Genomic DNA, 15,435 nt, shown 5'->3' with positions numbered 1-15,435 from the left:
AAACGCCTTACTCTACATGGTCGTTTTTTTCGGCTAAAAACGCCTTACTCTACATGGTCGTTTTTTTTTCGGCTAAAAACGCCTTACTCTACATGGTCGTTTTTTTCCGTCTAAAAACGCCTTACTCTACATGGTCGGGTTTTTTTTTTCAGCTAAAAACGCTTTACTATACATGGTCATTTTTTCCCGCTAAAAACGCCTTCCTATACATGGTGGTTTTTTTTCGGCTAAAAACGCCTTACTATACATGTTGGTTTTTTTCAGCTAAAAATTTCGTCCAAAAACGCCTTACTCTACATGGTCGTTTTTTTGGGGGCTAAAAACGCCTTACTATACATGGTCGTTTTTTTCGGCTAAAAACGCCTTACTATACATGGTCATTTTTTGGGGGCAAAAAATCTCTTACTGTATTTAGTTTTGTTGAAATTTTTTTTTAATTAAAATAAAGCAATGAGTCTCTTATGTTAGTTCAAATAAAGCAACGTTTGTTTTGTTCACTGCTGCTGTGGCAGTTAATACTCACTATTTTTGTTATCATGCAGCATGTTTGATTGTTGGTTGAAGTTTAATTTTGTTGCTTGTTTATTGTTTGGAGCCTTTTAATGTTCAATAAAATAAGTAAAAAGCCATTTCTTTGCTTGATAATTGTTGTTATTTGCAGTCAGTAGTGTACAATATTTAGTTCACCAAGTCATTTTTCAAAATGTATGCTCAATTTGTCATAAATATTAAAAAGAAAAGCTTATGTTAAAAGAGCCGTTTGAGAGCCAAAAAAGACGTCTCTTTTTACTGAGCCGATCCAAATGAACCGGATCACCGAAAAGAGCCGAAAGTCTCATCACTAGAATGACGAGGATGCTGCATCGACAAATATCTTTGCATCCACACATATTGAAGAAGATGATAGAGGTCCCTCTTAGCCAATGGGATGCCAGGATGATGCATGGTAATGGCCAATAGCAGAGCAGCTATAAGTGTGTTGCGTTCAGGAAACTCTGAGCCTCGACTCGCAGCCCATACTGCATTTTTACCTTTCGTATCTTGAAATTTCTTTCATAGCAATAGGCAATATTTTCCTGTTGACCTTAACTTGAACATTTAGAATGAAGAGACGTTCGTCAGGAAACGTACCACTGTATTTTGATTATTTCATATCTCAAGACACCATGGTATATATTGTATCAATAGTCAAACATATGGTTTCCATCCGTCTCCAACACAGTCACCACATTCGTTCCCACACAGCGTACGCATGCATGTACTCATATGCCTCAAAAGTCACTTCCAGTCATCTTCAGGAAATGTCAGCGAGGCAAAGATAGACGGGAAGAATGAATTAAGCAGGTTGCCAATTAGTTGACACTGTCGTCGAGGCCCTTAAAAAACACCGCCAACAAAGCTGTAGCGACACGCCGAGGTTACATTGTTTTTCTTCACGTACAAGTGTCACATGTGACCACGATCAGGCACATTCAATGGCCGCCGTGACCTGATATTAATAATGAATTGATTATTTCTTCTACTGTGTGTCTTTTTCGACTCTAGCGACTGAGTAAGGGGAGAGAGGTGTGTTTTGGTGTGAGCCAAGGGCGAGTGACTTGTCATGAGATGAGTATTAATTTATGATTTCCATCCCAGCGTCTGACCTCATCACCTTCATTAGAATGCAGCTTTTGTAATTTCATGGTTAATATTCAATAGCCACTTGTCCCCTGTGCCTGCTTTGGGCATGTGAAATTTTTGCAAAGGGATGTGTATCATTTTTTATTTGTGGAGTTTGTGTGTGCGTGCGTGTGAGTGTACATGGAAAAGGAAATGAGGGCTGACTGCAGTATGGCTTCCTGCAAAACATTTGCAGATGTCCTCTGCATCTCTATTACAATCGTGGGGCTTGAATTAACTTAATTTCTCATTGGAATCGATGCCACGCACTAAACCTGTATCCACTTTTATCTACACACACACACACACACACACACACACACACATTTACGCATGCACAGACACACAGACATCGACACACAGATGCATTATAGGGTATGTTCTTTCCACAAGACACAATTGTTGGCTCCGGACTGGATGCAACAGACCAAAGTTAAATGAAGGAAAGATTCGGTATGAAAAAAAACCCCAATTAAAATCTGTAAAAAAAAAACAATGTCCCCTGAACTTCCCCACACACATTATCTTAGAGCGAGCACACATTCTTCTTCACCTACTTTGGCAAGCCGTTAAAAAACAACACATTAAAGGATTTGGTTCCGCATGAAGCCAGTTGTTACGCCGTTTCTCGTATTTCTGACATTTTTCTCCCGTTTCTGTCAGCTGCAGAGAAAACTAATCTGCCGGGGTTACGGGAAAACCTCCAGATGCTCAACGATGTTTTTGAAAACATATGATTGGAGACATTCTTTCCAATTTTTTTTTTAAAAAAGCAATGGAAAGGATGAGCTTTGAGTCACATTGCTCTTTGAATTTGAGATGTGAGACCGACCCCTTTCTATTGTTATCTTACAGCGACGAATGCAAATGTCTTTATCACACTTTCGGCCTTTAATCAAGACTGACTTTATGAGAATCCTGAAAAGGAAATTTCAAATGCAGGAGAACCTCGAAGCTCGATGATAATCCAATTGATGTTTGTGGTCCACCTTTTGCTTTGTTTGCATTTTGAATCAGGTTTCTAACCTCAAATAACGTAACTAAAATTAATCTCTTCCAGTGTCAATTATTTGGGTGTCGTGAAAGTAAACCGAAAAAAAAAAAAACAAAGACCGGCATTTTCTGGACTTCACATCGTTTATTCAGTACGAAACAAAAAAAAAATATGAATGTGACTTCCAAGACAGCAATTGAAATGAACATAAAAGGTATAATGTTGTAAACAAATTGACATGATTGTGGACAACAGTCAAGTAACATTTCATCTGGACTGTTCATACATAAGTCACTTTAGAAAAAACTCACGTGATTAAAAATCCACAAAGTTACACAATGTTTGGAGTGAAGGCAAAAAAAAAAAAAAAAATTATGGAACGTCATCCGAAGACCAAAGAATAAATGCTATGGTACAACAAAATATTTTTCCAGCATTAAAAAGCCTTAACATGTTTATCCATATGAGTTTTTTGGGGGGTTGTTATCAACTTCCAGACCGAGTTCTCTATATCCAGACCAACCAACCAATCTTTACCCCGCATCCGGATGATCACATGTTGGACTTTCCAGTGGCCTGTCATGAAAAAGCGAAATTTGGCGACCCCGAGTTACGATCACCTATTTGGCATCATCTAATACGTTACCGACGTTGCATCCAAGACTCGTGCTCAAAGAAAACTTTGATGACCACGAAACACAAACTGTAATTGATAACACGGACATGTTTGTGTGCGTGCTGATTTAAAGCTCGCTTACGTTCGTTATGACATGAAATCAAACGCGTCGACGTCATAGCTGGCCCGAGCCGAGTAGACATTACCAGTGTTAAAGAAAGCTAACAAACACGAAATGTTGTGTGCTCTTGTCATCAGTGGAAACACTGAGACCGTTTGGGTGCAGTAGCTCGACTGATATTAATTTTCCTTTGGTTTTTGCTTTGCCCATAAAATTTTAATGGCTATGCTTTGTGAGAAAGAAAGTGTTCCCAGTTAAAGTGCTTTTTACAAGTTTGTATCTTACCCCAAACATGACACAACTCCACGTGTCTGTAATCTTTTAGGATCCAGTCGTCCCTTTATAAATGTCTGCAAAATATCGCTTTGTGTTCCAGGGCTTTCCAGGATTTTCAACACGTCGGGAAAATTTGAAACACTTCTTTGTCATCAAATCTTCTCCAGTTTGCACTTGTTCATTTCCAGAAACTTGCATTTATGCGTTGCTGCGATGAGCTCCATTTTCCTCCCCGCGCGGTGTATTTGTGACAAAGTCGGCCCCTCAAGTTGAATTTCCCTTCTCCGTCATCATGTAAAACAAACACGTCTATGTACACACGTTTATAAGTCAAGAAACTGCATTCCGAGTGAAAATAACCTTGGTTATTTTTAAGAAAGAAAATTGCACCAAATACGGGACTGTTTGAGGGGAGATATGTATCATGTCATTTCCGAGAGAGTGTTTTGCGGGCGGTATGAGAGTTGGGGCCTGTTATCAAAAGTGTACCATTCATACCGCAGGCGTGCGGGTCCAACTTAGCATAATGCCAGATGAGATTTGCACCGGCGGAATTCAATTAGATGTTCAGCAGTACCTGCTCTACAGCTAGCTTGGCCAAGCCTGATAAGAGAAGAAATGTGATTTTCACATTTAGAGGAGAAATGCAAATATCTTAACTAAAATCTACCCCCCACCTCTGCAAAAGAAAAAAAAAAGGATTAATAGAGATTTGGAATCTTCTTGGAAATGGAGGCCGTGAGCTAAGCTGAGATGGCCGTTTGTTCACATGACGAGCATTAACAAAGAGAGATGAAACGTTGTTCAAGAGAGACGCTTGCTTTCCATTGCGGTCCTTTGGACGAGGAGGACTTCTCAAATTAATGTAAAAGTAAACAGGATGTGAACTCGGAAACGAGGAGAGACGTTTGATTGCGGGCTCTCGCTTTCACGTGTGAAGCAAGAGAATGTGACCATTAAAAAATGCCATCAAGCGTCGCCCGCTGATGTCCGTCACTAACGCTCCTGATTTGATGCGCTCCATCTGCAAGCTGATGAATGACTCTCTCATGATTCTTCGCTGATTACGCCTGTTAAATGAGACACTTTGCGAACAAAGGAAATGCGTCTCGAATATCGCCACCAGCCACCATTATTCTCTGTTTTTGTACATTTCTCCGCCGACAAAGACATCAATGGATCCGACATCAGCCTCTCGGGCCGCGCGTGTCACAAAGGCCACGGCGCGCAATCAAACGGGAAGACGTTAACCTTGCCAAGGACAGACGCCGACAGTTCTACAGAGAGCAGAGCTTCAATTTTTCCATTACGTTTGCCGCTCTTATCAACAGAAACGCTAAAATCCGGTTAAATGGATCCATTTTCTCATTTGCCTTTGGAGGTCATTTTTCACGCTCGGAGAACTCCCAGTCACTTACACGACACGAGGGGCTCCCGTTGGAACAATCCGGTCTGCGCGCGCTAGCGGACCGCGGCCGAAACTCTGCAGCGCGCGCCCAGATCCGGTTCGATCCGTAAAATGACTGCTCTCAGGGTCTTTTGTGAGAGACATACAGTATTCGTATTATGGCGCCAAAAAGGCGAGCCGATAGAGTGAGAGCCTCTAATTCCCGGCCAAGCTATGACAACAAAAGACTGAATGCGGCACTTTGCAGCTTTGACAAGGTGCTGATCGAAGTTGCTCGTAGGCTTTGTGGCGCGAGGTTTAAAGACAGAGTGTGTGGCACCCCCTCCCGGGCGTCGTGACCTCAAGAGGAGAAGCAAAGGCTGCAGCACTCCATGCAGATCTCCAGACAGTCCGCGGACTCACAGCAGGCGTCGATGATGCCGCAGTCCATGTCGCACGGCAGATCGCAGTCACCGCACTCCTCCGACGCGCAGCAGCAGCAGAAACACGAGTCGTCGCCGGCGCACGAGCCGCAGGTGGCGCAGTCCAGCACGATGTTGCACAGCGTTAGGAATTCACAAAAGAGGCAGGCCAGGATGCAGTGAACGCAGCAGTCTGGAAACAAACAAAGTTCACTCCTACTTGGTGGGAAATACAAAGTTTGTGCATACGTCAAGACACGAATTGACGACAGTATTTTCCACTACAACGCAATTCCTTATTCACTGACTTTTGAGCGGTAAATTTGATGCATATCGTAGTCCCGCGAGTCCGAATTCAGTTACGATGCCTTCTATGTCGTAGCATGTTTTGCCACAGTCCGTGGCGCAACACTGAGGTCCGGTTGCAAGAGATGGAGCGTAATTAAGAACAAAAAGAGGCAGAGAAGGACCCCAAATGAGAATATTTGAGTGGAAGCATTGTTTGCTCAATTTGTGTGCGTTTCTGCTCCAAGTGTGTTACAGTCGTACTTGTTAGAAGGTTTCAAATTACCATAACATTATGCTAATTTCGGTTAGGCAGCATGATAGGTTTCCTTACGCTATATTAGCATTAAGCTAACGGATTTTCGTAAGATAAAATGACACGGTTTGGTTGAACATTTAGGTGCTTAAACATACGGGGCTCTATTTTGGTGACGGGTGTAAATCCTGCACGCTGGGCATTTGGTCATTTTTTGAGCAAACGCGAGCCGGCGTATTTAAAAGAGGGAGGTCTGCACCTCTGTGAGCGTGAACACAGTTGATGTCAAATAAAGCTACTCCTCTGCTTTCCATTAAAATATGACATATTTGCCAGTCTCGCACTGAGATTTCTTTGTGTGCAATATGACGATGCAAAATCACAGCAGTCCGTGCGTCGTCGCTGCTCTTGGCCAGTAAGGCAACAGAGAATGTGAGCATGCATGCCCCTTTTTTAAAAACAGAATGAGCCTGTTACAAATGCTATGGTGACTTAAATGAGTCCATTGACCTCAAATTCTACAAACTGTTAGAGCTGGAGTCTTTCACCTAAAAGGTGGTCTCAGCAGCCGTAATTTTTGCCCAATTTTCTAAGATTGTTGATTGCAACACCGAGAGGTGTCTGCTTGTTTATGGATAAACTCACGAAGCAGCAGTGTGCTGTGCTGTGTTTATATTCCTTGTTGAGTCAATTGGCGAATGACATATTGGATGCATTACGTCTCACTGCTATGATTTATGTAGCTGATGCTGCTATCTCTCTTTCGCCACCTTCACTCCCTTCAATAAAAAGCAAACCAGATCCGATTTTACTTCTAGCCTCCGTACTATGGCAAACAATAACATTGGGATTTTTTTTCCCATTTGACCTATATAATGTCAACCACCTCCCAAAAGTGAGTTAAAAAATCTTACTGGTGTCAAATTGCTAGCCTGGCAAAGAGCTGGACAGTGTACAAAGCTCAGTACAATTTATTCACAGTTGCATTGAACCGCCGTGCACTGAAATTCTTGTCGTCCACATCCAAGTCAAGGTTCTCTTCCAGTCTGCTCTCGGGCCACTGTGCTACAAATCAATGTAATTCTAACCGCATTTTAGACATTGGCTAAGTCAAATATGACAAATCTGATATGGAACCATTTGGTGGCGGTAAGTTGGACGAGCCAAAATTATTTGTTCTTTATCATTCACAACTGTCGTCAACGTACCCAACATCCCTCTTTGACTGCGGTATTGAGTCAGATAGAACTTATAAAGCACAGGGAGAGCTTGCATGGTCTTAAAAAGCCACGGCGCTAACCACTACCCCGCTGCGCTGCCAAGAAAATGTAAAGTTAGTCCTCTTTACGATCATAATAAATGCCATAGTCCCGCGGTTTATCATTACGTAAATGTTGAATATGCACCGCGTCGGCTCTTGACTCTTAAAAGTTGTTTTAGCCAAAGGGTGGCGGAGCTGGTGTTGCTGTAATATTATTAAGATGATTACCGCCGTGTGCATCTTACCATCCTGTGCCTCCGTGGGAATTTGGGAGCTGTTGCTCTTGGAGCTACTTTTGGAGCTTCCTTTGCTCCTCTTGCTGCTCTGGGAGGTGATCGAGGGGTTAGACTGCAACTTCTTGCCGTTCCTGGGCCCCGCCGAGGAGGAGGAGGAGGTGGATGAGCCTCCTCTTGGGAGGGAGCCCAGTTTTGGATGAGGGCCCCCATTCCTGTCGCCGGCAGACTGGAGCGAGTGTGTGTGAGGCGTGGGATGTGGACAGTGAGGGGAGTGTGCGTGCGCATGATGTTTGGTTCCGTTGCGTAGTTGGCTGCTAGGTTGCGTCCGACAAGGCTGGGTGGGGTGGATGGGTGCGGATCTGGCTGCCGGTTGACCTGTGAAAAGACAAAGGCCTTACTGTTAGGCGATACTGACTTCATGTCATATAAATACAAGATAACGACGTCTTTGCTATTATTACAGAGGTGATTTCAATGTTTTGTCCAGCCCGAGGCTTATCTCAGTATGTGCGCCAATGCGCAGGGAGCCTCTCTTCGAGATGAGTTTTATTAAAAGCAATCACAAAGGCAGTGAAGAGCTTCACCGTCGCCTCGTCTGACTTGTCCACAATCTTCGTCTTCGGCAGAAGACAAAGTCCGACTCACCGGTTGAAAAACTGTTCTCGTGTTAATGATTTCATTTGAAAACAGGTGGTAGGCATCCCGCTCGTCCTTTCGCGGCGCAGACGGGAAGAGGATGAGGATCAGCGGTTTTCTGGGAAACGCTTTTGATTAAATGAGAATGATTCCAATATTCATCCGAAGAAATGTAAGATGGGCTTTGAATATGCCTCGCTCTATGCTGCATAATTTCATTAAACGATTCATTGAACGTGGATAATTCCGGCGCATGAAGACAAAAGGAGTCAAGCTTAAGCGGAACACCCGCGATGCACTATCCTTAAGACACCACTTCACTTCATCAAGAAGAGTTATTCATCAATCTCTGATAGAACCGCATGGACCCGAGATTACTTTGGCAACACTTTGTCAAACGAGAACAATACAGTCGCTACATTCGCCAGTGCCAAATTAAACTCCTCCGCTCCAAAAGGAAGTCCAATTTGAACCGTGTCGAGAACCAACGTCAACTTCTCTGCGCTCAGGGCAGCTGGGCTGCACGATCGTGCGGTACAAATGTGTGTTGTGGTCAGCTGAATTCGGTGTGGACGTTGTGGGTTCTGCAGAACCATCGAGTCAGCGACAGATTCAAAAGCCAAGCCCCTGTCATGTTGTAAGACGGTGTCAGTAACTTGGATCGACGATGATGGCGCCATTAATGCCAAAAAGTACAAGTGGCCGTGAATATTTCAACAATACAAAACCACACTGTGTGCGTTGGTCAAATGTGTGGTTGCAAAATGAGAGTTTGCTGGACTGGCCTGCCCGCAGTCCCGACCTCTCCCCCAGTCAAGATTTTGTCTCAGGAAGAACAATCCACAAGCAACCCACCAGCATCTTTCTTCACTTCCGTCCTTGAAGTTAAACAAAATAATAAAAAATAAATAAAATCTAAAACGTGACGTTCACAACCCTGCCAAATTTGAATGATTTCAAAAATACTCATTTTCGGCTTCAAAATCATGAACAATCAAGCCACTGTCCCCGCTCTCAAAAGATGCGGGTGTGTCAACTGAACCACACCCAAAAAAGTATGCTACTGCAAGCCACAACTATCAGACGCCTCTTCATCCCAACATGTTTGAGCCGCTTAAAGCCTCCATGTCTAAATTAAGTCCCGCCCACTTGTCAGAGGGGCACTCGTCACCAGCTAGCTGGCAAGCTAACAGGCCTCCGGGTCTCTTCTTGTCCGCTGGATTGCGGCGGCGGCGGCCTCGTCCGTGGCATCACTGCCTCACAGGAGAATCTAAATAATGACAGCGAGCTCTTCCTTAAATATCGGGATTCATTTTTGTTGTACAGGCATAGCGAGCTTGCTAACTGCGTCATATAACAGTGTAATAGGCCAAGTAATAATTATATAACTCACAATTGCGTTCGATTACTCATCACGCGAATGGGGGCGTCCAAGTCTTTCAAAAGTGACGGGGAGGGACAACTGAACTCTCGACCGAAAGCGACACCGTTAATAATAAAGAAGTTAAAGAAACAACAGTTAGCTTGCAGCTGATGAGAAACATGCTTGGAAGCAAACTACCTCAAGAGAATAAGTTTACAGTGATGCAATTCAGAATTTGTTTGAAACATTCAAGAGAAATAGGCCTCTCAAGCCACACTAAACCTCAGACTCTCAACCACAGTCACGAATGACGTGACTTGAAACATCAGCAACACTTGAGAGGGCTCAGTAGAGCCAGGATTAACACGTTGTGTTTTTGTTCCCCCTACACCCTTTGGAATTGTGCATTTTGTTAAACCTTTATTTGCATAACAAGGACCACAACCACAATAACTGGTTGTTATACGAGATCCATCCATTTTCTAGAGCGCTTATTTTCAGGAGGATTGCAGGTTACCTGGAGCCGACCCGAGATAACAGATAACGAGATAACCAGCCAATTGTAGAGCACAGAAAAGACAAAAGCATTTCACACTCAGATCCACATCTTCGGGACAATTTGGAGTCTCTGATTAAGAGACGAAAACTTGTTTTGCGATGTGTGAGGAAGACGGAGTACCTGGTGACAAACTGGTTAAAGGTTTGGCTATGGGCGGGAAAAAAAACCCCAACCCATTACTGGCTCAATATGCTTTAAAACCCTTCAATGTTCCACTGCATAGTCAAAATCCGAATGAAACAAAACGTTATAAAAACAGAGTGATTAATGATTTGACTTTTCGAGTAAGACATTTATACGGGATAAGAGCGTGAACAGCGGGGATTAGCACCGATGCTTACACAACTCAAAAGATAGTCCACTAGGACCGTCGGTATATGCGTAAAACGGAAACAAAACAAAAGTACATGCAAGTAAAACTGATCACTATTTTGATTTCACTTCACATGCCGTGTCAACTTCTTCCAATCAGGATTTTTATAACGTGGTCTGTTTAATCTCTGGAGTTGACGATGAAGCGGCAAAGAGGTGGGAAAACACAACTTTTGCTGCCAAGCCAAACACAACCTCAAAAGAAGAATAAAATTGAAGCCTTGCTTTAATGGCGGCGTGACATAGCATCCTTTAAAGGTTAGAATATTTTCCTGACCATAAAGCATATGGTGTCTGTGGGCGCGGTGAGACTTGATGGGACACGGTAGAGCACAGCAGACCTCCCCACTACCGCCCAAAAAAATCAAAATCATTGCTCTGCACCTCACACACACACACGCATACATGCACACACGCTGAGAGTGTGGTCTTAAACTCTGGCTCAGGAACAGAAAGTAGCAATAAAAGCGTTCGATAACCACCCCCAGACAGATAACCCAACAAGGACTGTTTGAACTGGCTTACGTCCGGCGTCGCGCAACCAATCCGCCGTTATTTAAGATTCTTTTCATTCAGCGTTTTCTAACTTTGCCCCAGATGTTTGGCAAGCCGCACAGCCAGTGTGCGCTCGCTTCTTACGAGAAGCATCTATAGTTTCTCCTCTCAACTACTGCAAAAGTCATCGAGGACTGCTCTTTTGTCCCCTCTTTCTGCCCCCCCACCCCCACCCCACCCAACTTCATCATCCATCCCTGCAAACAACACTTCTCTGTGTCTGTCTCATTTAAGCATTTTTCACAACAGAGCTTTTAACGCCACAAGCAAGCCAGGAAGTAGCATAGTGGAGGGATGGTTGCGTACGCCTCGAGGTTCGCATTGTTCACTGCTTTCTTTAGTGTGTGCGTGCGTGTGTGTGTATTTAAGAGAGCATATAGCAGGATCTGGCATGCAAAGAGACGAACTTTGAGAACCCGGGAGTCAGGACTGTCTCCAAAAAGAGCTTGAGGTTAAACCCACTTGCACACACACAAATATATGCATGCATGAACACGTGAAGGCCTCACTCTGGAAAGAAAAAAAAATTCCCCCCCAAAAAACACAAGGTCCCTTTGTCTGAAATTGAGAATGTCAAGAAGTGAGATGAAGAGAACGTGAGCGAGAGAGAGAGAGAGAGAGAGAGAAGGCAAAGAAGTGGGTCGCTGTTTGTAAGTTAGATATTTGGAGCAAGGAGGACTTGCGCAGAGGTGACTCATCGACAATGAATCAGCAGTGCTTAAAAATAACAGCGAAATCGGGCCAATGTGTGGTGTTGACAGGATGAGACGAGGAAACTGCAGCACGTGTCGTCCCCGATCCATATATTATGATGCATATTATTAAGCGCAAGGTGCCAGAGTGTGCAATTAAACATGAGTCACAAACGCTCACAGCGCACCCTTCCTCATTCACACCCACACCCTCTACCCCCTTTCTCGACATATCTCGGCTGCCCTGTACTTAGACATCTCCTTCCCCAGCCCAGAGACGTGTTCATCTCTGTACTTATCCTCTGTTGGCATGAGCCACTAGGATGACTATGTTTGGCTCTCACGGCTTCATCTCCACTGCTGCAGTTTGAATCTGCGGAGAGATCGGAAGGGAGCACTGGTTGTGATACTGTATAAAGTGTGTGTGTGTGTGTGTGTATAGCAGAAACCTGAACATTGTTTGAAATATCGGAATTTTTGACCGTATTTCTTGGGCTGGATCTCATTCATCGGCTGCAGCTACTGAAGTGACCCCCTGAGTGTCGTTTGTCACTGTCCTGCTAAATTTCCTTACTGATTAAATAATTGCACAGCTCGTGATGACAACATGCATAAAACAACCCCCCCCAAATTTAAAAAAAAAAAGAAATCCATCGTCATCTTTGTGAAAGACATCATACTTTCAGGGGCTGTCGACACATCTGCACAAAAAAAAACGATCGGTCTTCTTGCAGAAGTATAGCATGAGTCAGAGAGGAATCAAGATCCATTTTTTTTCTTATTTTAAGAAAAACAACAACCCAGCATTTCAAAGTCGGCCTCGTGTCATAAACACTACAGCGAACCGCTCACTAATAAATGGCCGTGGGGAGGCAGGGTCGTTAAACAAGCACATCCTGCTGGGATCCTGACGTCAAAGTCAGGTTCATGACGTCGCCGATGAGGAGTGCGTCGGCCTGACTCGCACTCAAACGTTAGCAGCGCTCGCGGCACGTTGTTTTCAGACGGCCGGTCGTAGGCCCCGCGCCAGGCACATGCTTGTGCTGCATTGTCATCGCAACGTCAGTGTCGAGAAACCTTCTGTTTTGGCTTCCGTTTCCTCACACTCCACGCAAACAAATGCGCACTAATAAGCAGATTTCACCAAGACATGACCTCAGCACATGCCTTGAGTCATTTTATGTGCCTGAGGCCTGGTAAATGCAAGGATTTTCAAAATCTTAAGTTATTTATTCATTAAACTGTCGTGGGAGGCCCGGTAGTCCAGTGGTTAGCACGTCGGCTTCACAGTGCAGAGGTGCCGGGTTCGATTCCAGCTCCGGCCTCCCTGTGTGGAGTTTGCATGTTCTCCCCGGGCCTGCGTGGGTTTTCTCCGGGTGCTCCGGTTTCCTCCCACATTCCAAAAACATGCATGGTGAAGTGTGAGTGTGAATGGTTGTTCGTTTCTGTGTGCCCTGCGATTGGCTGGCAACCGATTCAGGGTGTCCCCCCCCTACTGCCCGAAGTCAGCTGGGATAGGCTCCAGCACCCCCCGCGATCCTAGTGAGGATCAAGCGGCTTGGAAGATGAATGAATGAATGAATGAATGAATGAATGAATGAATGAATGAATGAATGAATTAAACTGTCGTGTTGTATGCGTGGTCTGTTCTGATTATCTCAATTCGAAACAACACACACCTGAAGATTCTGCCACACCAACAAACTCGAATCTAAGTCATCCCAGGCAGAAATCTCGCATGGTGATCTCACAAAAACAAAGAAGAGACACTTCCAAAATAAGTGGTGGTGTTTCTGAAGAGGATTGGAGAAAGGCGGTATTGTTCGATGAATAGCGGCATGAAAATACTAAGTACTCCTTGGCATCGGATCACAAATATCGGGTAGGACATATTTTGTATTATTTCCAACTACTTCCTCGTTCGTCAGTCAGGGTGCGTGTTTGATGGGCTACATTCCATTCACGTCAGAGTCCACACTGTCATGCTTTCCTGACATACTGCCTGTGAAGGCTGTAAATATTGAACACGTTTAAAATTGAAGCCCCGCTAATTATGGACCCAGATGTCAGGACAAATACACTCTTACCACACCTCAGACATAAGGATAATCTTGTAGGACAATCTAATATGACAGAAGAAAGTTGGGCCCGTGGCAAAATCGGACCAAAAACAATCCAATTTTCTGAACGTGTGTACCCGGCCTTGGTTTGTGTGGTCGTGTGATAGTTGAAGCAACCTCGCTAAGAAAAGAGAGTGAAGTGTGAAGCATGGTCAAAGATTCCAACTAAATGACGCTCTGCCTACCATATGGAGTCAGCGGGTTCCATAGGTTTTATAGGCGTATAAAACCCCAACAGGGGGAGGAAGAAAGCACGTGACTTAAGCTAGCACTTTAGTGGACCTGAAAATAGGGACACACACGGCAGACAGAACAGGTAGAGAAGCAAAACCACGGACAGACGCAGCAGACGTTCACACACTCACCAGTCACCTACTTAGACGCTTCCTGACTGAGCTGCGGGTCAGTCGCTTGCCACAACGTAGCTATTAGCCAAGGGCAGGTTTGGATGTGCGCGTCATCAGTTACTGGATTCCAGGGCACGAAAAAAAAGGTCTCCAACACGAGCTCATATGTCAACTTATTCAAAAAGCCTTCCCGTTCTCCATATGCTCTTTTTAGTCATTGTTACAAAATGGCAGGAAATGCATATTTAGACAATGTGAGGCACATTGTTTAGAGCATAATCATTCAGGGACTTAGCTTCATGGCTGTGGGCGTACAGCGCAAACTTCTAAGTGAGTAAATGACACAGTAGAAGTATTTGGTTAACATTTGCCTGACTTCAAACTGGAGCCAGAGCAAGACAAATATACAATCGATGGTGGTGTAACCTCTGGCTCTGATACAGTGGATGTCGCTGAGCTGCAGACGAAAGGAGTGAGAGAGACTCCTTGGCTGACACGTTGGACTGAAAATATGAGGGAGGGAAGTGGGTGGTGTCAGTTGATAACGATATGACTCAAAAGAAAGGATTTCCAGGTTTTTGGGACGTTCGCATCACAGAAGAGAGGTGGATTGGCGCTATGGAGCTAGCAGGAGGAACGCAGAGAAGGACAACTAATCATTTCAGGGATGCAGCCATCAGTGGCGCCCTGCTGTATCATAACAGAGTAGGTTTCTTCTGTTAAAATAATTAAAACAACAACAGCAAAAAAATCATGGGAAGAGTACCTTGAAAAATAATTGCAAATCAAATGGCAACCGCAATTTTTTTTTACTGAATTTATGAATCAGAGATGCAAGTAAACTTTGATTTTGAATCTACTCTCATTTTTGTGCTCATTAGGTTTTGCTAATAATCATAATAGTAATATAATATCAATAATACAATATGTATTCTAGTCATAGATTTCGTCACATTTCTGAAAGGGTTAGGCAGATTTTTTTTTTCCTGGAATGTCAAGGCTATAAATTACGACTCTTAAAGCGATATTGCGCAATCTTTTAAGATAAGATAAGATAAGATATCCTTTATTCGTCCCACAATGGGGAAATTTACAGCCTCCAGCAGCAAGAATGTATGTAGAAAGAAGAAAGGAGAAAGAGAAATTTTATGGGACAAACTTCAAAACAAAAACAACAACAAAAAAATAGCTCAAAGAACTGACAGACATTTAACATTTGCTGTTAAGCAGTTTATAGTTAACTTAACACCTTTATTTTTGGACCGTGACAGAAAG

At 43.8% G+C, this 15,435-nt stretch overlaps 1 protein-coding gene across 5 annotated transcripts in view; it reads right to left on the bottom strand.

The window, feature by feature from the left end:
* Positions 1-3,048: 3,048 nt before the first annotated feature.
* The window catches only part of mdfi (MyoD family inhibitor), a 35,587-nt gene continuing 23,200 nt past the window's right edge, over positions 3,049-15,435 (bottom strand). For all 5 annotated transcript variants that reach the window (XM_052076894.1, XM_052076895.1, XM_052076898.1 and 2 more), the window contains 2 exons: positions 7,526-7,891; positions 3,049-5,671 (listed from right to left, as the gene is read on the bottom strand). In XM_052076894.1, coding sequence (XP_051932854.1) covers positions 5,418-5,671; positions 7,526-7,891 — 620 coding nt within the window. In that variant the 3' untranslated portion in view covers positions 3,049-5,417. The remainder of the gene's footprint in view (positions 5,672-7,525; positions 7,892-15,435) is intronic.

The sequence above is a fragment of the Hippocampus zosterae genome, chromosome 9 (assembly GCF_025434085.1).
Source record: "Hippocampus zosterae strain Florida chromosome 9, ASM2543408v3, whole genome shotgun sequence".
Lineage (NCBI taxonomy): Eukaryota > Metazoa > Chordata > Actinopteri > Syngnathiformes > Syngnathidae > Hippocampus > Hippocampus zosterae.
This window is presented reverse-complemented; position numbering and strand designations above follow the sequence as displayed.